Raw genomic sequence first — 27849 nt, forward strand, 5'->3', positions numbered from 1 at the left:
CTTCCCTAAAAACAACTACCTCTAGATGAAGCCATACAGTACTTTAACTCTACCTTCCTAGAAATCCTAAACTATCATGCTACCTCCCGAACTATAAGAATAAACACTAACTATGCCCTATGGCTAACAAAAGATACTAAAACTATAATGAAAGACAGGGACAAGGCCTGGACACAATATTACAAAAACAAAACCACTACTCTGACACAAAATTATCTGGAACACCGCAACAAAGCCAAAAAGCTAATTAAAGCTGACAAAATTAATTACTACAAAAACATGCAATAAAAACATGCTCACAACCCTCAAAAATTCTGTGCCACAATAAATGGTATACTGTAGCCAGGCAAATCCACTACTCCAACCCCTGTGTTACCAAATAACCATGATAACATTCCCACACAATTTAACAAATATTTTACAGAAACAATCAAAATGCTTGCTAATACCCAAAATACTAATAATAGCCCCATACCAATAACTACACCAGCCCACACTAATACAAAACAATACCACCAGCTTTTCCCTGCACCCAGTGCCCACTAAGGTAATTTCTAAACTCCTTAAGAAGCTTAAACCAACCACACTAGCAGCTGATAACCTTCCAGCAGAATTCCTACAGATATCAGCCAAAGCCGTAGCCTATCCTGTGTCTATTCTCATAAATAGGTCACTATCAGAATGTAAGGTACCCACATCATGGAAAATATCACATATTATTCCACTGCACAAAGGAGGCAACTCCCTAGAACTCACCAATTATCGCCCAATCGCAACTTTATCTCCTTTATCCAAAATATTAGAAAGAGTTGTTCATTTTCAACTAATGCAGTACCTGCAAAAAACAACCTGCTTTCCAAATCTCAATATGGCTTTAGACCTTCCCACAGCACCACCACAGCGCTACTATCATTTACCAACTTAGGTCAACCAGCACAGAAACAAAGGTCTAGTCGTATCTTCAATATTCTTATACTTATCAAAAGCCTTTGACATGGTAAACCACAGTATGCACATGGTAAACAACAGTATGCCTCTTAAAACTCTATCTACCCTAAATATATGCACCTCTTCTATATCATAGTTCAATAACTACTTATCAGGCCATCAGCAAGCAGTTCTATGGCACAGACCAGCTGTCCCCCCTACTACCAGTATCCATAGGAGTCCCACAAGGGTCCATCCTTGGCCCATTGCTCTTCTCCTTATTCACCAACCATATCTCTTCAGCCCTACTCACTGCCTCAGTCGTGCAATACACTGACACTACCATTATAACTGCCACCCCCTCCCTAAAGGAACTACAAACCCTAACCCAAAGTAACTTTACTCTAGCCGAAACATGTTTTACTAATACCAAACTTATTCTTAATCCCCAAAAAAACAAATTCTTCTCAGTCCTAGTAGATCTCCCCCTCTAAACAATGATTTTATCATAAACTCCAAAGACAAGATTCAAATCACTCCAACCACATACACACACCAAACTCCTAGGCGTAGAAATCGACAATCATCTGAAATTCGACGTCCACATAGAACAAACCATCAAAAAAGTAAACAACAAACGTGGACTCCTCTATAGGAACAAACAGTTCATCACTAAAAATGCCAAAGCCATGTCTGCAAGGATCCATCCTGCTCTATGCTTCCCCTACCTTAACTAATCTCAGTTACACAGAACTAAAGAAAATGGAATCTTGTTACAACAAGACGGCCACGTTTGCTACCTAAGCCTCATATAGGTCCCATCACTGTTCATCCTTTAAGCAGCTCAACTGGTTTGATCTACCTCAACTACTACTACTCAATCAACTCTCAATAGCATTAAAGCTCTATTACCTTCCGGATAAAACTCCAGCATCTAATTCAGCCACACACTACCACAAGAGCCTTAAGATCTAGTAACCAGAACCTCATAACTGTCATCAAATATAAAAATGATGCTGGTAAATCTCTCTTTGCCTGCACCATAGCCAGAATCTGGAATTAACTACCAAGTCACATAACCTCTATTTCCTCTACTATCCAATTTAAAAAATTCCTGAAAACCCACTTTCTAAAAAAAATTGGCTTTGTTCATGCTACACCCCAGGTTAAGCAACATGAATGCACTGTTGCAAGGATTCTGCTAAGGGTCACCAGTTGTTCAGTTGAAAGCTTGTTAATCTGTTGATATTTACTTTACAGTACTAATATCTGTCTTCTGTAACACTTGCAAACATCACCTGTTCCCTCAACCTAACATCCTACAGTAACAAACTTTATTCTTACCTAATTACATCACCTATCCCCATTCCTGTAAACATGTTTCAAAAAAATATATGTATGTTTTTGATTATCTGATTTATGTACATTATGAATTGCCAACTTTTATTGTTTGTTAATTTCTACTTCACTGTTATCTGATATGTATGCTATTCTCACTTTTCTCCCATGTATTATATTATATTGTATTTTATTATATTATACTATATTATATTATATTATATTATATTTTATTGTATTGTACCTCCGTGCTTAGTATTTTGGAGCTTTTCTCCCTGGGCTTCTGCTGAAAATGGACCTGTGTCCAGTCGGACCTTCCCGGTAAACAAATGTAAAATAAAAATAAAATAAAAATGACAATATAAATACACTGGGCAGTCATCACACCTTCAGCATCAAGTGGTGCCCCATGAAATATCTGACAAGTTAAAGCACATTTGATTTAGGGAGAGGGAGGTAAGACCCATGAGCCCAGGAGTTATAGGATTTCCAAACTTCTCTTTAAATGAAGATTTCTGACCTCTGCTTTTAACATTTTTGTAGACCATGCAAGCAGATCTGAATATTATGTTTTGGTCTTTATTTTACAATATTGTGCAAGCAATTTACACTACACCTCTAGCAGCGGGTAACACTGCACATATTTGAACCAACTGCTACAAGTGCCCTGGACAGGGGTGTGTAACTGGTATACTCTCTGTTTTTAGTGAGTACATTTCTAAGCATCACTTAGAAACATTTTGGCTTTCTCCGGCCATCTCACATCTACAACTGTCTAACTTAATGCCTCCAACAACTGGTACATAGCTTGCTTACAGACAAGTACTGCTAATCTAAAAACAAAAACTAACAGTTTTAGAGGGAACAAATGAAAATAATGCTTTTATTTCTTAAGTGCTTGGCCAGTGTTTTGAAACGTGTCACTTTTTTTTTGAATACCAGGAAGGGGTTAGGCAGCAGCAATATGAATTCTTGAGTACAAAATGGAATTCTATGACTGCACTACAGTAAAAACTAACATTTTTCTGCGAACAAAGCAGAATGAACCATTACAAATGCCCCTCCTTTTCCACACAATAACTAGTTCCGGTGTTTGCAGCGGAATGTGCATCTATTAAATTGGAAAAATAAGTTCACACCTTGAGGTTAGCTTTCTTTCAAGACTTAACGTTAGTTCAACACATATATAAACATAGCATGCAAGAAAGTCTTACTTGTGGGCCAAACAACCCAGCCATTCTCTTACAGTAGAGATGACAAAAATATGGACGTTTGTTGAGTGAACAGACTTTGCTTGCCTCTGTCATCTTAGCATTACTTTCATGTAGTGTTTACAGCTCTGGTCATGCATCTTTTATGGGATAACAGTGGACGCAGGGCAGCATGAAATGCTCTTGAGAATGTTGCGACGCTGCCCTCCTGCATTCCAGAATGAGGTATAGAAGACAAACTGACAGGACAGGGGGCGCAGGTCTAGTAATAAGAGTGCTGAGATAAAGAAAATATGGAACTGACTGAAGCAGCCCATCCTTTGGTGGATCATAAATCTCTACGGAAAGATTTATAATATAAAACTTATAAATAACAATTCTCTTGTCTGCTTACTTCTGCTACTGTGTTTTCTTTTTGGAGTTCAATATGTAATTAATATTTACCTCCAAAATTTCATCCTGAGAATTATACCGTGGACATAACCTCACAAGGCTTGCTGTTCCATCGAGTACCTCACAGAGTTCTTTCAGAAACACTCCACAAAAAGGAACCACTTTGCAGCCAGGGATGTTCAAAGCTCGGTTTACTACTTTTTTATATTCTGAGGACGATTCATGTTGTGCCATGGCATCTTTCAAGCTTCGCATGGTTTCAATGTCAGTCTGGTCCATAAACTGCCACATCTTAAGAACTTTCCTAGATCTGAAGCAGACAATAGATATTATTTAAAAAATGGACAGGAACTGATAAAAAAATGGCCATTTTCTTTTCAAAATATAAATTTCATAAACCTCAAGACAATTTTTATCCTTCTACAATTTAGAATTCAAACTAATTGCAATATTATATCCTGGATCGTGTCAATGACTTACAATGAAGTAAGCATTTGGCTATTTATCAAACTTTAACAGATTTTAACAGATCCAAATTTCTGAAATGATCTTTTGTCACTTAGTCCCTAAACAGAATTTATTCATCAGGTACTAGAATTCAGTAAGTGACTTTTCAAGCAATGTCTACCACAGGAGTACATACTAATATCAGCCATTAACATCACTAAGAACAGTGAAGTTAATATAAGGGTAGATACACCTAGCTTCCTTTTCTAAACTTTAACAGCTTAAGGACCTTAGAGTGAGAAAGCAGACAAAGACGTCACCCAAACTATTGCAAAATTGGCTAGCTCTTCTTTGCTTGGGGTGGACAAAGGTACAGAGCCAATCTGAAAAACTTTTAATTTTGATAACTAGGAGATATAGAATGTGAAATGACTATTTTAAATATAATTTTAATTAAATTCAAATGTAAAAGTAACCCAAAGACATACACGTGCATTTCTTTAAAGGCCCACCACTAAATTTCTAATTCCATCATCTAGACGTTCAGCCATCTACAGAGTATCTCTTAGTCTTAAAATGTGTTCAATTTAATTTGCTCCACCTGTCTGCAAAGCGTTTTCTGCTCAGTGTAGTGTAGCAGAAAACTGGAATAATGTAATAATGCCAAGATGTAACGTTAACAATAAAACAGCATGCTTTCTGTCTGTGAAAACATGAAGTTGAGAAAAATGTAAAACTGGCATTTCAAAAGAAAAGTTGATTCATGAGAAAATAGTTACTGTTGTTGCAAGCAGTGACATTATTTAAAAGTTCTACAACTAGATCCAGAGTTACCTTTAGGAAAAAGAAGTAAAACTGGAAAAGTATGAACTTGCAAGGTTACAGATTGCCATGATGAGAAAAAATAAAAAGTAAGTGAAATGAACTAAGCCAGTGAATGTTAAAATTGTGAGAAAATAGACACTGGACAAAGGGAAATATAAATTCCTGAATGTGAAAACCAAATGAAAAGTAACTAAGTAAATAAATAACAATGAGAAAACAGGTGAACAACATTGTTGCTTTAATACTGCTGTCTAACATGGAAGACAGGTGTTATACACATTTTCAAAAATAGAAACGCTCAAGTCACAGACTGGCACACCCACTCTTTTTAAATTACAGTCTGTCTGTTGTGATGTCTGCAAAGAAAGGAGAAAGCAAAAATGCTTACTTCTTTAAAATAATATGTGTTTTCACAAAATCCAGGGAAGGTCAGAGCTGACTATACTATTGGGCTGCCGGCCTAGAGGGCGCAATCTCCTACTTGCTGAACTACACTCTTAAATTACGTTTCATTTAGGGAATGGGCAACCTGTAGATGGTACCCTGATTGGAGAACGAACACTGAAAAATGAGTCCGCTGCTTCACAGCAACATATCAAGCTGCAGTGGAGCTCGGACTGAAAAAAAAATAATGGCTGCCATTATTTCATGCTCACTAAGCAGCGATTTTGCTGTTTAGCAAGTGTAACATAAAAAAAAAAATAAAATAAAAAAGTGTGTGTATGTGTTTATGTCTGTGTGTGAGAGTGTATGCATGTATGAATGAGTGAGAGAGATCAATAGAGCCGTTATCTTGCACTCGCTAGGCAGCACTTAGTATAAAAAAAAAACCTAAATGAAACAGAAAAAAGTGTGTGCATATGTGTTTATGTTTCTGTCTCTTGTGTCCAGCCTCATAATACCCCTGGACGGGTATTATTTCCAATATCACACACGCCCTGTTGGGCAATACTGCTTGCATAATTGCTTGTAAATGCCTATTAATGTTGAAATGTTTAGTTCTAGTTGCCTGTTTTCTGTGTGGAGAGATTAACCATGCAGGTCTCCACTGAAAACAGACCATGGGCTTAGTGAGACTACTTTTTTATTAAATTTCCTATAAATAATAAACATGAGGGTTATAGAGAGTTTCCTTCAGCATAAATAATGAATTTCAGCTATTTCTGTATACAAAATCTTGAGATCTGTCATTTCTGTGTTTGCAGTAACAGTTTTGGACTTTTATCCTAGACCTGAAGGCAATACAGCAGCAGAACCAGATTATACTCCATAACCATAGATGTCTGAACACTAAGATCACTCTTAAAGTGAAATTACTTGGCCATAAAGATAAATGGCAAGTAAATATTACTTCTTCTGGCCTGACTCCAAGAACAGTTGTTCATATCCAGAGTGGAACTTGTTGCCTCCCAACACCAAGGGCATCATTAGGAAGCTCATCTGTAACTAAATTATATTCTGTTCTTTTTGGAGTAAAACTCCACTAAAACATCTGTCTGTACCATGTTTTATGCCAACTAGGAGGTCCTAACAATCACCATAATCTCCCACTTGCAGCAGTGATCCTGTTATTTGAACATCTACAGGTATGGGTAGTTCTTCACATGAGTTTACCTACATACATCTTAAGAAACTCTACTAAAGATATACAGAAGCAGTTAGAAAAGGTCCTTATCCCAAGCGTGGCAGGAGGAATGCAGAGCGGGACGAGGAACAGAGCATGCCTTTAAGGACAGTAGAAGTAAGGGAGGAGGAATGCAGCATGGTAGGATGAATGCAGCTTACCTTTAAGGACATCAAGAAACATGGGACGAGGAACAGAGCATGCCTTTAAGGACAGCAGAAGCATGGAAGGAGGAACGCAGCATACCTTTAAGGAGAGCACATACACGGAAGGAGGAACGAAGCATGGTAGGACAAATGCAGCATGCCTTTAAGGACAGCAAGAAGCATGGGAGGAGTAATGCAGCATGCCTTTAAGGACAGCAAGAAGCATGGGAGAAGGAAAGTACAGTTTTGTACCTACCATAAATGTAGATGTTCAAATGCTCATACAGCTGCAGTCATAACAGATGGGTTATCCTGCCGTCAGGCGGGTCCTCGGTCAGCCGAATTCCAAAGTCTAGGTCCGGCGTCGGTTGTCATCGCTTCTTCCCTGACTTCAGTGTGGCAGGGGGTATAAAAGAGCCAGCCGACGCCATCTTCTTCAGTTTTTCTTGCCCCAGATGTCAGGTGCCCCCAGAAGGAAGGCAAAACATAAACTTATGTAATCATGCAATATAGAATAATCAAAAAACAGTAGTTGCAAGCAAATACACCACAAAAGAATACCCCAAATAGGTTGTATGAGAAGGTGTTTGTCATAAGGCCTGTCCTAAGAGGGGATAGAGGGGGGGAAACCTGGACTGCAGCTGTATGAGCACTCGAACATCTACATTTATTGTAGGTACAAAACTGTACTATGTTCATCGTGCATACAGCTGCAGTCATAACAGATGGAAAGAATCCCAAAGCTAAGTAGGGGTGGCAGGCACTATGTGGAACTAGGAGGAGCAAGGATGCCCTGCAAGACAGCTGTGGCAAATCCCGCTCTAGATTTAGAGTAAAGTGGAAGGTGATAGTGTTTGGAGAAAGTGTGCACTGAACTCCAAGTGGCTGCTTCCAAAATGTCCTTGGTAGGAACTCCCCTGAGGAAAGCTGCAGAGGTAGCTGTGGCCCTTGTGGAGTGGGATCTGATGCTTGAAGGCACAGTTTTTCCATGAAATGAGTAACAAAAGCGTATGCAGTGGGCTATCCATTTTGAGATTGTCTGTTTGGAGATAGCCTTTCCTTGAGCACCTGTAGCATAGGACACAAAGAGTTGCTCGGATTTCCTGAATAGCTTTGTCCTGTCCAAATAATAACGAAGTTGTTTGTGAATGTCCAAGGAATGCAGAAGTCTTTCCCCTTTGTTTTGTGGGTTAGGGTAAAAGGTAGGTAAGTGGATAGTCTGATTCAAGGCTACACTGGATACTACCTTTGGCATAAAGGTAGGGTTGGTTCGTAAGGAAACTCTGTCCTGATGGAAAATGATGAAAGGTTGCACAGCCATAAGGGCCTGTAGTTCCGAAACCCTGCGTGCTGAGGTGATAGCCAGAAGGAAGGCTGTTTTCCATGACAAGTATTGTAGTTCTGTTGAAGCAGCTGGCTCAAATGGAGGAAGGGTCAGCTTTTCCAATATGAAGTTGAGGTCCCAAGCAGAGACTGGTGGTTTCCTTGGGGGTTTTATATTCTTTGCCCCTCTGAGGAACTGTCTTAAGAGAGGATGAGAGAATAAAGAAGGATCAGTGTTGTATTGTGCAGAAATGGCTGAAGCGTGGATTTTGATGGAGGAGAAGGAAAGTCCGCTGTTTAACATCTCAGCTAGGTACTGTAAAATTTGAGGTAAATTTATTACCCAAGGATTCTGGCCCTTTTTCTGATTCCAGGCACAAATCGTTTCCATTTGGCGGAGTAGGCTTTTCTAGTAGAAGGTCTTCTGGCCTCCAAGATGACATCCTGCACCTCCTTGGAGAGGAGGGTCTGTTGGGAAATCAAGGGATTCTCCATGCAGCTAGATTTAGGGTTTTGAGCTGGCTGTGAAGAGTTTTGAAGTTGTGCTGAGACAACAGAAAAGGCACTAGAGGTAGGATCCATGGTGGGGAGTGTGTCAGGCTCTTCAGGAGCGGATACCAGTGTTGTCTTGGCCAATCTGGAGCAATGAGAATCATTTTCGGCCTCTCTGCTCTGGCTTTTAATAGAACTTTGGGCAGCAGAGGAAGAGGCGGAAAGGCATAGACTGTCAACGTTGTCCAGTTGAAAGAAAGTGCGTCCACTTTCCAGGCCTGTGGATGATAGGTCCTTGAACAAAATTTTTTCAATTGGTAATTTCTGTGGGTAGCAAAGAGATCTATGTCTGGCTGTCCCAATGCCTGAGTTATCTTTGCGAAAACTTGAGGATGCAACTTCCATTCGTGTGGATCTGTCATATTTCTGCTTAGGCTGTCTGCCAGTGTGTTTTCCTTCCCTGGCAAGAATTGTGCCTGAAGTTGGATTTGCAATTCTAGAGCTGTGTTCCATAGGGTCATGGCTAGTCTGCACAGGGGGTATGAATGAGTTCCCCCCTGTTTGTTTATGTACCACATCACTGTGGTGTTGTCTGTCCTTATCAATAGCTGGCCTGGATGCAGTAGGTCTTTGAAGGCCATAATAGCATTTTGCACTGCTAGCATTTCCTTTTGGTTGATGTGTAAGTGCTTCTCTTTTTGGGACCATTTTCCCTGAATGCACTGATCTGTCATGTGTGCCCCCCAGGCATAGTCCGAAGCGTCTGTTGTGATGATTTGAGTTGCTTGAGGTACGCAGAAAGGGAGACCTATGTTTCTTTGGCATGCTTGAGCCCACCACAGAAATTCCTTTTGAAGACATGGAATGAGTGGTATAATTGTTTCCAAACTGTGGCTGTGTTGAGACCATAAGTTTTTTAGGTACCACTGAAGTTTTCTCATATGCAGCTTTGCACATGGGATCAGAAGGATGCAAGATGCCATGAATCCCAGAGCCTGCAGGACTTTCCTTGCAGTCAGCCTGGTGAAGGTTGCCATTTTGCTGAAGTATTGTGATAGTTGCCCTTGTTTGTCTGGCATGAGGTAGGCAATCTGGGTGGTTGTATTCAAGCTGGCACCCAGGAAAATTATTTTTTGAGAGGGTATTAGTTTTGATTTCTTTTTGTTGACTGTGTATCCCAGAAAGTTCCAACAGTTTTATTACAAACGCCAGGTGTTTCAGAAGTATGTCCTTGCTGTCTGCTTGGATCAGGCAGTCGTCCAGATATGGGTATATTTGTATTCCTTGAAGTCTGCAGAAGGCAATTACTGATGCCAGGCATTTCGTAAACACTCTGGGTGCAGTAGATAAGCCAAAGGGCAATGCAGAGAATTGATAATGGGTTGAACCTGCAAGAAATCTGAGGTATCTTCTGCAATCTTGTCTGATAGGGACATGCAGGTATGCCTCCTTGAGGTCCAATGTTACCAGCCAAGACTCCTTGCCCAGCATGGGAAGAAGCTGCTGTAATGTGAGCATCTTGAATTTTGGTACCTGTAAATATGTGTTTAGGATGGATAGGTCTAAAATAGGTCTCCAATCTTTGTCTTTCCTTGGTACCAGGAATAGTCTGGAATAAAACCCTTGACCTTGTTCTTTTGCAGGTACCTCTTGAATAGCTTTCATGTCCAAGAGAGCTGAAATTTGTTTTTGTGCCTCTGCCTTTTGATTTTGTGGCAGGTTTGGCATGCCTCTCATTTTTGGAAGGGTGTGAAAGTGGAATCTGTAGCCTCTGTCTATAATGTCCAGAATCCATTTGTCTTTTGTGACAATATGCCAATTTTTGGAGAATAATGCCAGTTTTCCGCCCAAAGGTGCTGCCATTAATGCTTTGCTTGGCAGGTAAAGGGGGAAGTCATTGTGTCTGCTTTCTGAATGACTGTGATCTATCTTCTCCACCTCTTGGGGTTGTTGCTTGCCATTGTCTGACTCTGAATGATCCTTGAGGTTGCCCTCTACCCCTCGGGCGTCTGTATCTGCCTCTTTGAGGTCTGTCCGTGGCTGGAAAGGACCAATTTTTTGAAGGCCAGTTTCTGCTGAAACGTGGAGGTTGTACCTGCAGGAAATCTTTCACTGTTTGCATTGATCTCGCTTTTTCCTCCATTTTCTTTAGTACCTCCTCAGCTTTAACACCAAACAATACATCTTTTTGAAGAGGTGCATCTAGTAATTTAGCTTTGACATGATCTGGTAAGGCTTGCTCTTTGAGCCAAGCATGTCTATGTATGACAGACCCTGTAACAGCAGCTCTACATGAGGCCTCTAAAGCATCAAAACCACACTGCAAGGAATGTTTACCCACTTGCTCTGCACCATGCAACAAATCCTGCAACTCTTTAAAATCTGGTTGTTCTGGTTGTGTCATTTTGCTTTTCAACTGAGATAACAAAAACTGTTGATACTTTAACATATGAAACTGACAGTTTAATGCCCTCATGGTTAAAGTGGCCAAGGTGTACACCTTTTTCCCCCACCTTTCTAAAGCTCTGGAATCTCTCTCTGAAGGTAATGGGTTTTTGGCAGTAGAGGCCTTAATTCCCTTGGGACCCTGTGAAATAGTTTCTGGGTCAGCAGTATGGCTTTTGTATAGGAACTGGTGTGAATCAGGAACCCGGTAATATCTGTTTGGTGTAACAGGAGCTGGAGGTAAAGAATCTGGGTTGAGGCTGGTTTCTGTGTACACATCATCTAATATATCCAAAACAGGAGGGATAGCCAGGGGTCTATGCTGGGGGAGCAAGAGAAAATCCCTGAGCCTTTTCTTGGAATCTGAGTAATCTTGGCCTTCCAGTGGAAGTGTTCCCTCAAAGTATGCAGGGTTTCCCCAAAAGAGTAGTCCTCAGGGGGGGAGACCGAGGGAATAGACTCCTCTGCATCAGAGTCTTCAAAAGGAGAATAGGCATAGTCCTGGTGCTCAGAATGTTCAGAGGTGATAGAGGCTTGATCTGAGGAAGGGGAGTCTTCCTCTAATCTGGGCCTTTTGTCCGAGGGGGGTTGAGAACCCCTGATAAGAGTAATCAAATCCTCAGCCATTTTGAGCATCTGTTTTTTAGGCATGGGGCCTTGAGAGGGGGTCTGAGGTCCCTGTTTTTTAGCTTTCATGGCTGCTTTAGATTTTGTGAAAGCTTTAATAGAGAAGGAGGAAGGCCTGAAGACACCTTGAGAAATGGCAGGCCTGTCTAAACTTTGAGTTTCCCCGCCAAGAGTGGTGTCAGTATCTGTAGTTGGAATGGAGACAGAGGAGCCTGCGACCTCGGGTACTGAAGACACCGGTAATGAAGTGTCATCGGTACTCGGGGGCTGCGTAGGTGCCTCGCTGAGAACTGGAGAGGCGGTAGTCGGCCTTAGCGTGGTGTCAGTAGAAGTTGCAGACCTCGTATGTCGGTCCTTATCTTTGCGTCTTTTACTCAAAACTGGAGTCGGAGTATCCGACGACATAATATAATTAATTTTTTTACCAAAATAGTGAAGGGCGAACTCCGCCCGACGCTTAATAGCGCGTTTGTTGAATCTAGCACAAAATCGGCAGGCCGAGACGTCGTGGTCTGGGCCTAAGCAAGGAATACAGAAAGAGTGGAAATCCTTATGCGGTATTTGCTTCCCACATGAAATGCAATTACTAACTTTGTCTGACATCGGTCTGAGGCAAGAAAAGTTTCCCCAACGGGGTATTTAGCTTTCAAGAAGACTTCGGAAATATTTTCATAAATCTCAGGAGCTGGCCGACCGGCACTTGCGAACTGCTTCTGCTTTGGGCACCATGCGGCAAGAAAGACTGAATAAGATGGCGTCGGCTGGCTCTTTTATACCCCTGCCGCACTGACGTCAGGGAAGAAGCGACAACAACCAACGCCAGACCTAGACTTTGGAATTCGGCCGACCGAGGACCCGCCTGACAGCAGGATAACCCATCTGTTATGACTGCAGCTGTATGCATGATGAACATCACAGCATGCCTTTAAGGACAGCAGAAGCATGGAATGAGGAACACTGCATGCTTTTAACGACAGCATAACCATTGGGGGGGGTGACACTATGCCTTTAAGGAAAGCAGAAGCATGGAAGGAGGGATGCAGTATGCCTTTAAAGATAGCAGAAGCATTAGAGGAGGAACGCAGCATGCCTTTAAGGACTGCAGATGCATGGGACAAGGAACACAACATGCCTTTAAGAGCATCAGAGGCAAAACCAGTCCTAATCCTGAACTGAATGCCCAACTTGTATTGTCCAGAGAAGGTGTGAATAGAAGTCCAGCTGTCTGCCTCACAAATGTTCTGGAACAATATATGTTTGAGGAAGGCTGCATTAGAGATATCTTCCATTGTGGAGGGAGCTCTGATTTAAACCTCTGAAGATTTACCACAGTATTTACAACAGACATTGCCATTTACCAGTCATTCAAATAGTTTGTTTAGATACTTGTCTGTCCTGGTTGGCTGGGATAAAGAATACAAACTACCAGTCTGATATCCTTAGTACTGTTGATGTGATCTCATCTTACTATGAACACTTGATAGAATCGTAACTCTTGCTGGAAAAAGCTCCAAAAGCTAAAATACCAAAACAACTACTCCCAATAAAAAAGAAGTAAAACCAAAACCAGCACAGTTAAAACAAAAAAAGTCAGACTCCAAAGTATTTTTTAGTGCTTTTGTTTGTATTTAATCACTCCACAAACTTCTTCAGAAAAGTACATACAATTAAAAAAACATCCTTTTATACTAAATCACATAAAATCAACCGATAATGAAGAGCTTTTTCTAAATAATTTATACATGTTTTCTGTTTAAAGGGAAATGCATCTTAACGATGTGCTTAACAAAAATACTATACATAAAAAAAATAATAAAATGAATTGAAAATATATCTGTTGTTAAATGTACAAACATATATATATATATATATATATATATATATTTTTTTTTTTTAAAAAATAAAGATAGAAATAAATCTATAAATGAATGAATAACCTGCTTTGAGATCTCAAAGTCTCTGCATGGTCAAAAAGCATTTAATGTTTTTTCATCTCGTTTAAACCTGGGTGAAAATCTACCGCAAGGGCAATCTGCCACTTACTCTTTTTGCATTCTAGCAAAGTTTTAAAATCCCCACTCAAAACACTTGTATTAACAGTGTCTAAAACGAACAATGTGAACTTCTTAAAATCATTACCTACTAAAGAGTGACGTGCTAAAGCGTTGAACTTGTCCTTATTTTTGATACCCAAAACATGCTTGTATATTCTTCTTCCCAAAGTTCTAGTAGTCTTGCCAAAGTAGAAACTTATACAATTACTACAGACAGCAACGTACACTACAAATTTAGAATCACAAGTGTAGTGGCCCGTAGCCCAAAGGGTCCTACCAATATGTTTTAATTCTACGGACCCTAAATTGGCTATAAACCTACACTGCCTGGAGTGCCCACAACCAAATGTTCCAAAGTTCATTTGTCCTTTTTTATAACCTAAACACACTTCTTTTTCTAAGATGGCTTTAATATTAACTACTTTTTTGTAAGTAAACAATGTTCTATTACCTAAAATCTTAAATATATCTGGGTGCCCCATGACCACTTTCCAATTATTCATAATGATGTTCCGAATGACACTCATGCCGTTGGAAATTGGCATTTGGAAATGCCAATTCAAATGCTTCACCTTGTTGTCCAGATCCCAGTGTCATGTTTGTTTCACCTATCAAAATGGGACTAGGAGAACCTTCACATAACTTCGCGACTTCTGCAACAATTTTGGTTAACCGAAAAAAAAATCATAACCCCTTTGTACACATTGTACATTTAACAACACATACATTTTCAATTCATTTTATTATTTTTTTATGTATAGTATTTTTGTTAAGCAAATTGTTGAGGGGTATTTCCCTTTAAACAGAAAACATGTACAAATTATTTAGAAAAAGTTCTTCATTATTGGTTGATTTTATCATGTGGTTTAGTATAAAAGGATGGCTTTTGAATTGTATGTACTTTTCTGAAGAAGTTTGTGGAGTGATTAAATACAAATCAAAGTGCTAAAAAAGTACTTTGGAGTCTGGCTTTTTTTTTGTTTGTTTTAACTGTGCTGGTTTTGGTTTTACTTGATAGAGTCATCCCTTCTTTGTTCTGATGATAGGTGGGACAGGTGTGTTAAAGAAAGCTGGGGAATCCAGAGAAAGATGAGTAGAAATGACTGACACCTTAACTATGATGCAGCCCTAGGCTAACCTATGATTGAAGATCTCTTAAAGACACTGTAGCATCCATGTGGTGAATAAAACAAACAGGTTCACTTACCTGTTGCAACATCAGCTAGAAAATTTTAGAATATCTTTTTTGATTTGGCCAGCTATAAAGTACAGTTTTGTACCTACCATAAATGTAGATGTTCGAAGATCCACATTGCTGCAGTCCTTACACTTGGGTAGTCCGCTGTCCTCGGTCGGCCCGAATATCAAAGTATAAGGCTGACGTCGGTCAAGGCGCATTTGACTGACATCAGGACGTCAGGGTACAAATGCGCATGACCGACGTCATATCCTCAGTCTTTTCTTGCCCCAGATGTCAGAAGACCCTAAAAATAAAGGTCAAAACCAAAAGACAGCAAACAAACAACCAAGCACCCTTGCCCTAATTATATGTACAAAATATACACTATATACACAATATTTACAACTCAACCCACACAACCACCTCTAACTACAGAGGGAAGGAGGGAGGTAAATTGGACTGCAGCAATGTGGATCTTGAACATCTACATTTATGGTAGGTACAAAACTGTACTATGTTCTTCATCTCACATTGCTGCAGTCCTTACACTTGGGTAGAATCCCAAAGCAGAGGTATGGGAGGATGGCCAAACTATAAGGAAGCAGGAGCTGCCAAAATGCCCTGCAAAACAGCAGTGGCAAAGCCAGCCCTGGATTTAGAGTAAAGTGGCAGGTGATAATGCCTAGAGAAAGTATGCACTGAACTCCAAGTAGCTGCCTCCAAAATATCCTTGGTTGCCACCCCCCTCAAAAAAGCTGTGTGGAATGAGGCCTAATCCCAGCTGGAATCTCCTTGCCATGATGGGAATAACAGAAAGCAATGCAAAACCCAATCCACTTAGAAATAGTTTGTTTTGACACAGGCTTGCCCTGAGAACTCAAAGCAAAAGAAACAAATAACTGCTGAGACTGCCTGAACCCTTTAGTTCTGTCCAAATAATATCGCAACTGCCTGTGTACATCTAAAGTGTGCAAAATCTTTTCCCCTTTATTTTGGGGATTTGCATAAAAAGTAGGCAAATGAATAGTTTGGTTTAAAGCCACACTAGAAACCACTTTAGGCATAAAGGAAGGATTAGTACGCGAAGATACCCTATCCTTATGGAAAATTAAGAAAGGCTCAACCGCCATAAGGGCCTGCAATTCAGAAACCCTTCTTGCAGAGGTAATGGCCAACAAAAAAAGCAGTCTTCCATGATAAATATTTCAACTCAGAAGTAGCTGCAGGCTCAAAAGGTTGTAGAGTGAGTTTCTCCAACACAAAATTGAGATCCCAAGCAGGAGTAGGAGCTCTTCGTGGGGGTCTTATATTCTTTGCCCCTCTAACAAATTGCTTCAACAAAGGATGGGAAAAGAATGGCGCGTCCCAATCATAGTGAGCGAAATTGCTGCAGCATGAACCTTAATAGAAGAGAAAGACAAACCTTTGTCCAGTAACTCAGTAAGATATTGAAGAGCCACACTCAAATTAGGCTCAGAAGCATCAAAATCTTTTGCTGCACTCCAAAATAAAAATCTCTTCCATTTATCTGCGTACACTTTCCTTGTACTAGGCCTTCTAGCTTCCAAAATAACATTCAAAACTTGCTGAGGAAGTGGAGGCCCACTATGGTTCAAAACAGAATATGCCAGGCTGTTAGGTGCAGAGAGTGAAGCTTGACATTGAGCAAATGGCTGTCCTCCTGTGACAACAGGTGTGGAATCGAAGGCAAAGGCCATGGAGGCTTCCGTGCCAGACTTCTCAGTAATGGGTACCAGTGCTGTCGAGGCCAATCTGGAGCTATTAAAATCATCCTTGGCTTGTCCTGTCTGACCTTTAGAAGTACCTTTGGGAGGAGAGGCAGAGGTGGAAAGGCATACACATGAAGATTGCTCCAATTGAAAGAAAGAGCATCCACTCTCCAAGCTGTGGGATGAAACCTTTTGTGCAAAACTTTGGCAGCTGATGGTTTAGTGGAGAAGCGAACAGATCTATGTCTGGAGTTCCCCATGACACTGTCAATTTCTGAAATACATGAGGATCCAATTTCCACTCGTGGGGATCCATAATTCGTCTGCTCAACACATCTGCTAAGGAGTTCTGTGCTCCTGGCAGAAACCTTGCCTGAAGATTGAGCTGTAAACTGAGAGCAGTCTCCCACAAAATCATTGCTTGCCTGCATAGAGGATAAGAATGCGTTCCCCTTGCTTGTTGATGTACCACATGACAGTTGTGTTGTCTGTTAGAATCAACACGTGCCCTGGAAGAAGTAAATCCTTGAAAGCTATTAATGCAAACTGGACTGCTAACATCTCCTTCAGGTTGATATGTAGATGTTGTAGTCTGGCAGGCCACTTGTCTTGTATCCACTTTCCATTTAGATGAGCTCCCCAAGCTTTGTCTGAGGCATCTGTCGTTAAAATCTGACTCACCTCTGGCCGGGTCACAGAGAGTCCCTTGTTTAGGTGACATTCCTGAGCCCACCACAAAAATTCCTTTTGAATGCAAGGTATTATTTGAATGACAGTGTCCAGATCCTGGCAGTGCTGTGTCCATACATTTTTGAGATACCATTGCAGCTTCCTCATATGCAGTTTGGCATTGGGAAGCACCAGAATACAAGATGCCATGAACCCTAAGGCTTGAAGGACTGTCCTTGCAGTCAGCCCGGACTGATGAGATAGTTGATGGAAGTAAAGGGAAAGACTCTTTTGTTTGTCCGGGGTTAAAAGGCCATCTGGGATGCTGTATTCAGTCTCACACCCAGAAAGCACATGTCCTGAGAGGGTACTAGACTGGACTTTATTTCGTTCACAGAATACCCCAGGCATCTTAGCACTGCTATCACATATTCCAAATGATGAAGAAGCTCTTCTTTCCTTGAGCCAGAATCAGGCAGTCGTCCAAATAAGGATAGATCTGTATTCCTTTTAGCCTGAAGAAAGCTATCACTGGAGCCAGAACTTTCGTGAACACTCTGGGCGCAGTAGATAAGCCAAAGGGCAATGCAGAGAACTGATAGTGAGAAGTCCCAGCTCGAAATAGCAGATACTTCCTGCAACTTAGTCTGATAGGAACATGAAGGTAAGCCTCCTTGAGATTCAAAGTTACCATCCAATGATCTTTGCCCAGCAGAGGTAAAAGCTGCTGTAACGTCAACATTTTGAACTTGGGAATGTCCAGATAAGTGTTGAGGATAGATAAATCCAAAATTGGTCTCCACGTGTTCCCCTTCTTTGGTACTAGGAACAGGCGAGAATAAAATCCTAGGCCCACTTCTGGCATAGGGACCGGCTGTATGGCCCCTATTTGGAGTAACAGAGAAACTTGCTTGTGAGCCTCTATTCTTTGTTGAGGAGGAACGTCTGGCATGCCTTTGAAAGGAGGCAAGGTATGGAAATAAAACCTGTAACCGTGGTGTATGATATCCAATACCCATCTGTCTTGGGTAATTAAACTCCAATTTTCTTTGAAAAGTGCCAACCTTCCTCCCAAAGGTGCTGCCAGACGAGAAGGCTCTGGCAGCTGAAAAGGTAGGTCATTGGGTCTGTTTACGAAAGGACTGACCCCTGCCCTCACCAAGACTGTGCAGGAGAACTCCCTGTTCTAGGCCTGAAAGAGCCCTGAGCTCTGCCCCTACCACGTCTAGATCTACCCCTAGACTGGGAATCATAAGAAGGATACGTCCACCCCTTAGTAGGCCAATTTCTACTAAACTTTGGAGGCTGGACCTGCAAAAATCTTTAACAGTCTGCATAGACTTAGCCTTGTCTTCCATTTTCTTTAAAACTGCCTCAACAGGAGAACCAAACAACACGTCAGATTGTAAAGGAGCATCTAAAATCCTTGTTTTAACATGGTCAGATAAATTTTGATCCCTCAGCCAGGCGTGCCTGCGAAGAACTGACCCAGTGGCAGCCACCCTAGACGAGGCCTGTACAGCATCAAAACCACATTGCAAAGAATGCTTACCCACCTGTTCAGAAACATGTACTAAATCTTGCAACTCTTTACAATCAATACCTTCTGCCAGAGCATCAACCTTAGACTTCAATTGTGAAAGGAGATAGTTTTGGTATTTCAAGATGTGAAACTGGCAATTCAAAGCCCTCATAGCAAGAGTGGAAGAAGTATAAACTTTCTTTCCCCATCTATCCAAGGCCCTGGCCTCTTTATCTGCAGGAACCGGATTCTTTACAACAGAAGCCTTAACACCTTTAGGCCCCTGGCTAACAGTTTCTGGGTCTGCCCTAGGACTCTTAAAAAGATACTTATGAGCTTCAGGCACCCTGTAATACCTATCCGGTTTAACAGGAGCAGGAGGCAAAGAATCAGGATTAAGAGAAGCCTCTGTAAAAACATCTTCCACTACATCCAAAACAGGAGGTATAGCCAAAGGCCTATGCTGGGGTAAAACAAAATTCCCTAAGCCTTTTCCTGGAATCAGAGAAGTCCTGACCTTCCCACTTAAAATGCTCCCTCATGGAATGAAGAGTTTCGAAAAGAAAAATCCTCAGGAGGAGAAGCAGAAGGAGTAGAATCATCCACATCAGAATCAGAATAAGGAGAGTACTCCTGCAAGTCTTCAGTCAAGACTCTGAAACATCTGAAGCCTGCTCAAAACTCCCTAGCTCAGGCTCCACCCTAGGTCTCTTATCAGGAGGGGCATAGAACCCTAATCAAAGTAATCAAATCTTCTGCCATTTTAAGCATATGCTTCCTGGGCACAGTTCCTGAAGAACTAGGGGTAACACCAACTGAAGCTAAACCTGGCCTGCCCCTGGGAGAAGCCTTGGAAACAGAAGGAGAGGGCCTAACCACCCTAGGCAGGGAGTGGAGTATAGTAACCCGAGAAGCCCCATCAGCCTGGCCTGCCTCCTGAGAGGCCACATCCTGCAATAACAAAGTCTCTCCCTGGGATCCCAAAGAAACCTCCGGTGGAACCACCGGCTCCACCGACACCTCTAAAGAACCGGCGTCCGGTACTGACGGTTCCTCTAGCCTAGGTTTAACTGCTTTGTCCTTGCGAAGAAGCGGGCGTTGGAGCATCCGACGGCATTTTATAATTGCACCGCTTCGAAGACTAACCTGGCACAATCTAATCTTCTCTTTATAGTGCGCTTATTGAATCTAGCACAAGAGCGACACCCAACAACGTCGTGCTCAGGCCCTAAACAAGGAATACACAAAGTATGGTAGTCTCTATGCGGTATCTGTTTCCCACAAGAAATACAATTATTCACTTTTTCTGACATCCGGTAAACCACTGAGGCAAGAAAAAACTAAAATATTCCCCAACGGGGTACTTAGCCAACTTTGACTTGGTCTGAAACTCCGAAATCGAACAATTTCAGAACGCCAACCGGCACTTGCAACGCTGCTTCTGCATCGGACCATGCGGCAAAAAAGACTGAGGATATGACGTCGGTCATGCGCATTTGTACCCTGACGTCCTGATGTCAGTCAAATGCGCCTTGACCGACGTCAGCCTTATACTTTGATATTCGGGCCGACCGAGGACAGCGGACTACCCAAGTGTAAGGACTGCAGCAATGTGAGATGAAGAACATCTTCCTTGTGTTTAGTGTTCCTGCCAGTACTAATATGCAGACCACCTCTCAAGAAAAGGTTTATGTGAGGACCTAGTCTAATGTTTAATCCACACATGGGGGCTGATACTCCTGGGATATGGATGGATCAACATCCCACCTTGACTGCAATGAAGTGAGATGACAGAATGAACAACTCTTCCTTGAATACCTGAACTAACTGGGTCAGCCAAGATTACTTTGACCTGTTTTTCTATATCATGATGAGTCTTGCTTTTGGAAAGATTTTTGGGATGATGTTACTGAAGAGAAGGCATAGAGGACTCTCAGTTCTAAGGCATGAGGAAATAAACTCTTGTACAAGGGATCCAGCAGCAGAACTTCAATTACGGTTTGCACAGTACTTGATCTTACCAGTCTTTAAAACTTGGAGGGAACATTAATGTCCTCCATCTCTTTCACATTGTATATGTTTGTTACAGACCATCTTGGAATAATTGTATATTTGCCATTCCCTTCTGAATCCATTTATATGTCTCCCACACATAGTCTGAGGCTTCTGGGGCCAGTATTTAAAAAACCCAGCAGGTGACATTCAGTAAACTTGACTTTGTACTGATCTGAGATGCCTACCACATAAACTCATTCTAGATGTCTGGCATGAGAGGACTCTTCTTTTCCAATGGCTTGCTGTATTGCTCTGTATATTCTTGAGATAACAGTGAATTTATCACATGTGAAACTTGACATGTGTAATCATGAGGACATACTTTGTTTTATAACCAAGATCCTCAGATCCTGGTAGTTAAATGGACCCTGTGTGGTATTTAGTAAAAGAACCAGATGAAGAAGAACTAAGCAGAGACTTGTCCTTAGCAGAGAAACCCTGCCTATTTTGGTGTTCAGTGCCATTCGCAGAAAAGTCTGGTGTGAATTTGATAGGGACTTGCTGTTTGCTAACTTAAGACAGCTGACCAAACTGTGAGATGTACAGGTGACAGCCTTACTTAATTTTCTGAATTTGCTTGAATCAGAAAGTTGTTCACACAGAGGTAGACGTGAAAGTTTCTTGTCCTTAAGTTGGCAAACAAACATGAAACTAAGTGCTGGGTAAAGACCGGTGAAATGGAAAGACCAAGACGTGAAAGAGTACACTGATAATGAGTGTTGCCTACTGTAAATTTCAGGATCTGCCAGTGACCTCTGTGGACAGAAATGTGGAGATATTCACCCTTCATATCCAGTTATTACTATAACATTTCTGAGTAGAAAAGGTAGGAATCCAAGTAGTGTGAATATTCTGAACTCTCTGTTACAGATGTACTCATCAGAGACAAGTCCAGTCAGAGCTCTCAACTTCTTTACTCAAGAATCAGGTACAAAGCCAAAGCACAATGGGGAAACAAAGGTCCAAAATTAGGCACAATTTTTAAATATTGTCCATTTTCACTATTCACTTAAAAATTATGAACAAAAGGTTTTGCGTCAATGTGCATTTTCTGAAAAATAAGAAGTACTAATCTCTAATTTTGGACATTACTGACTGTAATCCAAAGTGATTTACCAGAAAATCAAAAAATAATGACTGACAGGGCAAAAATGCAAAATGTAAGGGAACATCAGGGATATGCTGTAAAATCAGGGACAATTGAGACACGTGAGTCCAATGACGTCCTTCATACGTCGTCTTTATTGCACATTAGCAACAAAACTGAATACTCCCCTTATTTTCTGTTGTGGGATATTCTGAACACTCTGACAACCATAAATATCTCAGCAGGTACAGATTCAAAAATGGTCTACACAGACCATCTTTCTTGAACGCCAGAAAAGTACAGTTTTGTACCTACCATAAATGTAGATGTTCGAGTGTTCACCCTGCTGCAGTCATCACACTTGGGTTATCCTGTCGTCAGGCGGTCCCGCAGTCGGCCGGAATTCCAAAGTCTTGGTCCGGCGTTGGTTGCTGTCACCTCTTCCCTGACGTCAGTGCGCCAGGGGTATATATAATGCAACCAACGCCATTTTCTTCAGTTTTTCTTGCCCCAGATGTCAGGTGCCCCCAAAAAGGTGGTCAGAATTAGTACCAAATGGAGTGAACACTGTACAGACAGAAAATCCCCTCAGCTATAAGCAAATACATCAGTAAGGCATAGAAGAGATTTTGCCAGTAGATCAGAGGGGATGGAGGGAGGGTAACCTGGACTGCAGCAGGGTGAACACTCTACCATCTACATTTATGGTAGGTACAAAACTGTACTATGTTCATCATGTTACCCTGCTGCAGTCATCACACTTGGGTTGAATCCTAAAGCTAAGGTAGGGGGGAGGTATCATAGAGGGTTAGTGGAGGCAATAAGGGATGGAGGGAGGGTAACCTGGACTGCAGCAGGGTGAACACTCGAACATCTACATTTATGGTAGGTACAAAACTGTACTATGTTCATCATGTTACCCTGCTGCAGTCATCACACTTGGGTTGAATCCTAAAGCTAAGGTAGGGGGGAGGTATCATAGAGGGTTAGTGGAGGCAATAAGGCCCTGCAGAACTTAGTGTTTGGTAAAGGTGTGTACTGAACTCCAAGTTGCAGCTTCTAAAATTTCCTTGGTTGGAACCCCCCTGAGAAAGGCTGTAGAGGTAGCTGTTGCCCTGGTAGAGTGGGATCTAATGGTAGCAGGAACTGGTTTCCCATGATGGGTATAGCAGAAACGTATGCAATGACCTATCCATTTAGAAATGGTTTGCTTAGATATAGCCTTCCCTTGAGAAGCTGTAGCATAGGATGCAAAGAGCTGGTCAGTTTTTCTGAAAGCCTTAGTTTTGTCCAAGTAGTAATGAAGCTGCCTGTGAATGTCCAAGGAATGCAGGAGTCTCTCACCTTTGCTCTGTGGATTGGGGAAGAAGGTGGGTAAGTGGATGGTTTGATTTAAAGCTACAATGGAAACCACCTTAGGCATAAAGGAAGGATTAGTTCGTAGAGAAACTCTGTCTTGATGAAAAATGAGGAAAGGTTCCACTGCCATTAGTGCCTGTAGCTCTGAGACTCTCCTAGCTGAAGTTATTGCTAGGAGCAGGGCAGTCTTCCATGATAGGAACTGAAGATCTGCAGAGAAAGCTGGCTCAAAGGGAAGTAGCGTTAGGTTTTCCAGAACAAATTTGAGGTCCCATGTTGGTGTAGGAGCTCTCCTGGGTGGTCTAATGTTTTTTGCCCCTCTGAGGAACTGCCTTAGAAGAGGATGTGAAAATAAAGGTGGATCCGTGTTGTAGTGAGCTAAAATAGCTGAAGTATGGATTTTAATTGAGGAAAAGGAAAGTCCTTTGTGCAACATCTCAGCTAAATACTGTAGAATGTGAGGGATGTGAGGCTGAATTGTGTCTTGGCCTTTAGCTTGGTTCCAGGCACAAAACCTTTTCCATTTAGGTTCATAGGTTCATACTAGGCTATCTGCCCGAGGGCATTTATAAGCCTAGCCCATAGTTTTTTTGCTTACGCCACCCCTTTGGTTTGGAGAAACTATGCCCATTATTTTGCTGTGCCTCTGTCGAGCAGTGACACTGAGGTAACCCCTGGGGTGTATTTGCGATCTCCCATCCATTGGTCAAGATTCCTCTTGAACAAGGCCAGCGAGGTGCTCTGCCTCACATAAACCGGGATTTTGTTCCACAGCATAGGGAGTCTTTGGGTGATGAATCTATCCCTCCAGCACGTCCTATTAATAACCGTGTCGAGGTTTAAGTCTCCCACCCTTGTGGCTCTGAGGGATCTAGATTTTTTGAGATGAAGCATGTTCATCAAATCTGGGTTTGACATGGCCTTGTATGTCAGGCATAGGTCACCTCTGAGCAAGCGGTAAGCAACTGAATATAACTGGAGTTCTTTCAGTCGGGCAGCATAAGACAGATTTTTGAGACCCTTTATCCTTTTGGTGAGGAACTTTTGTGGCCTCTCCAGCTGCTGCAAGTGTCGGGTCAGATACATTCCGAATGGGGCATTGTACTCGATCATTGGTCTGATGAGTGATGAGTACAGGGGGACGATGACCTCCATTGATCTAGATGTGAATCCCTTCATGATAAGGTGGGCAATGTAGAAGGTCTTCCTGACTACTTTAGCAATATGAGTGTCGAATGAAAGGCTACTGTCAACCTGGGTTCCCAGGTCCCTAATAACTTCTTCTGTGTTCAGGGGATTGCCACCTATATGGTAGCTAACGGTAACCTTATTTTTCCCAAAGGGTATGACTATGCATTTCTTGGCATTTAACTTTAGACCATGGCTCTGGCACCAGTTATCCGTTTCTGTGAGACCCTTCTGAAGGATATCTGTGTCGGATGTGTTTTCAACTACGGCGCCCAGTTTGCAGTCATCTGCAAACTTTGTCAGCCATAACCCTCCTGTGTTTGCTTGTACTTCAGAAAAGTAGATGCCAAACAAGAGTGGGCCCAGGACTGAGCCCTGTGGGACACCACTTGTGACAGGCTTTGAGTCTGACATGGCGCCAGCAACTCTGACCCTGTGGGTTCTGTCACTCAGCCAGTTTGCAACCCATCTTGTAATGTATGGGTTTACTTTTAAGTTGATGAGTTTTTCAATGATACCCGAGTGAGGTATTGTATCGAAAGCCTTCGCCAGATCTAGGTAGGCTGTATGGTCTGCCTTTCCCTCGTCAATGGCCTTGGTGACTGTTTCGAAAAAGTCAACCAAGTTTAAAAGGCATGCTCTGCCCTTGACAAAGCCAAACTGGGATGGATCCAAAGTCTGCAAATTCCCTATGTCTTTATTTATGAGATCCATTATGATCCTCTCCATGGCTTTGCAGATAAGGCTTGTCAAGCTAATGGGACGGTAGTTTCCAGGGTCGGTGGAGGCACCGCCTTTGTGGAGTGGGACCACAGTCGCTGTACGCCACTCCCTGGGTACGTATCCGGAGGTGAGACTAAGATTAAACAGCTGTCCTAACTGTGGGTTTAATTCCTCATTGAGTTCATGGAGCACACAGCCGGGGACACCATCAGGTCCCATGGATGCTGTGTTCTTTGCCTTGGAGAGAGCAGTTCTCACCTGGGTGTTAGAGATGTTTGGGGGGCTACAATCATTTGGTATAGATATCTCTCCTTTAGGGGAGGGAGGAGAAGTTTGCACTGAACCTGTCAGCCAGTATGTTGGCAATGTCTGTAGGATCAGTAATCTTCACATCATTTTGAACTAATTCTGAGCATATCTGGGAGTTTCCTGCTAGGTTTCTGACATAGCTAAAGAATGCCTTATGGTTGTCTTTAGAGTCCTTAGCTATTTTTTTCTCAAAATTAGCTTTGGATGATTTTATGAGAGCTCTTAGCTTTTTACTTATAGTGATCAGCGGTGCCTTACCTTTTAAGGATTTTGCTCTATCTTGTAGTAGCTTTCTCCTTTTGTTGTAGAGTTTGTTTATGGCTGGGGTCCACCAGACTGGACGCTTGCCTTTGGTACAAAGAGTCTTTGTTTTGCTTGGGATTGCCTGATCCATGCAGCCCTGCAGGTGCTGGTAGAAGGCATTTGTAAGTGATTCAGCGGTTTGAGTAATGTTAACCGCCGGCTCAGGGGCCTTAAAGGAGACCACACTAGTCTTTAGAAGTGTGAAGTCGGCTTTTGAGAAGTTCTTTACTATGGTCTTTTTCATTTCGGGTGGGGGCGGGATGAGGACCTCCAGCGAGATTAGTTTGTGATCAGATCTCACCAGTGAGGGGTATACTTCCGGCGTTGAATATTGTGCTCCCATGTTCGTGATGATGAGATCAAGTATGTTTTCTCCTCTTGTGGGGATGGTGACTAGTTGTTCCATGGCATTTGAGTTTATGAATTCCAGGAACTTTTGGGCTAGAGTGTTTGGGCTTGAGTAGTGTTCCCAGTCTATATTAGGGTAGTTGAAGTCACCTAGTATGATGGTGTTTGGAGATACATTTATCCCTTCCAGTGTTTTCAGGAAGGCCATATGAGGTTCCTGAGTTTGCGAGGGTGGCCTGTAACATGCTACAAATTGCAGAGCAGTCTTGCCTATGGTTAATTGCACCTGGATGGTTTCCGATGCATCGTGCGATGCCACCAATCTTGAGGTGTGGGTGTCCTTGATGAATATGGATACCCCTCCTCCTTTCTTGGTATTGTCCGGGTTTTGGGGCCGGAACGCATGATATGAGGTAAAAACCTGATAGTGCTGGGGTGCTCTCAGGAGCCTTGAACCAGGTTTCTGTCACAGCACAGACATCAATGTTCTCCATACTGAGAAGGGCCTCGAGTGCGTGCATCTTGAGGTTGAGACTTCTGGCATTGAGCAGCATTACCCTTACTTTTTTTTCTTTGTTTTGTTCTAGGGTGGTAGGTTTAGAATTTGAGCCTTGCCTAAAAAAGGCACTATGGAGGTGGCAAGAGCCTTTGCCAAAATCCGGAATCCCAGGGGTGACAAGTGCAAGCCATCCCTTGCGAAGCAGCGTGGCTTGTCCAGCATGTCATCCCAGGCAGACAGACATTGGATCCCCTTTGAATGACACCAGAGTTTAAGCCAATTGTTAAAGCTGATCATCTTATCTCTGTATTGTGGCATCATTCTTGGTGAAGGTAGGATACTGCTCAAGGTCAGGGTCATACCTGCCTGGGCTACATAATCAGAGAGCTCCTCTATGTCTCTTTTCATGTAGTCCAAGGAGGTACGTCTCAGGTCGTTAACACCAGCGTGGACAATGATTGAGTCGTACTTGTACCTGCTGTTGAGAGACCTGAGTGCATGCATTATGTGGCGGATTCTGGCACCCGACAGGCAGCTTACTGTGACCTTCTCCTTACTCAGTCTGGTGAGCGGGACGTCAGTGTGTCTGACTATGGAGTCACCAATGACTAGTGTGTCTGGCATTGTGTTTGGCCTTAAGGGCTGTGACTGCTTGACACTCTGACTGTGAGGTCTATGTGTTGCAGGTGTTGTGTTCTGAGGTGGTAGTTATTTGGGTGTCTGCTTTGGTGGCCTCTGCTGTTTTGGTAGATTTTTGATCAGAGCCTCCGAGTATGTCTTTGTGTGTTTATGTGTATGATTTGAGGTTGTGATGGTATTATGTGAGACTGGGTCTATAGCGTGTGTGGTTACCTTCTCCTCCTGTCTGGTCTTGCCAGTCCTATGTTGAGAGAGCTCAGCCTCCAGTTTGGCCGTATAGTTGCATCTCTCGCATGTATTTGTGTTTTGTGGGAGGAGGAGAGGGTTGTCTGTGTACATGAGGCAATTGTAACATTGCCTCAATAATCCCAGGTTCACCAGCTGAG

The 27849-nt window shown here is 42.3% G+C and overlaps 1 protein-coding gene across 1 annotated transcript in view; it reads right to left on the minus strand.

Annotated features, from left to right (window-relative positions):
- PLCE1 (phospholipase C epsilon 1) overlaps window positions 1–27849 on the minus strand; it is an 838097-nt gene that overhangs the window by 442713 nt on the left and 367535 nt on the right. Inside the window, exon 5 of the mRNA XM_044055634.1 lies at window positions 3921–4179. Within this exon, the coding sequence (XP_043911569.1) occupies window positions 3921–4179 (259 nt within the window). The remainder of the gene's footprint in view (window positions 1–3920; window positions 4180–27849) is intronic.

This window comes from Protopterus annectens, chromosome 14.part0 (assembly GCF_019279795.1).
Source record: "Protopterus annectens isolate FY-2018-M chromosome 14.part0, PAN1.0, whole genome shotgun sequence".
Classification (NCBI taxonomy): domain Eukaryota; kingdom Metazoa; phylum Chordata; order Ceratodontiformes; family Protopteridae; genus Protopterus; species Protopterus annectens.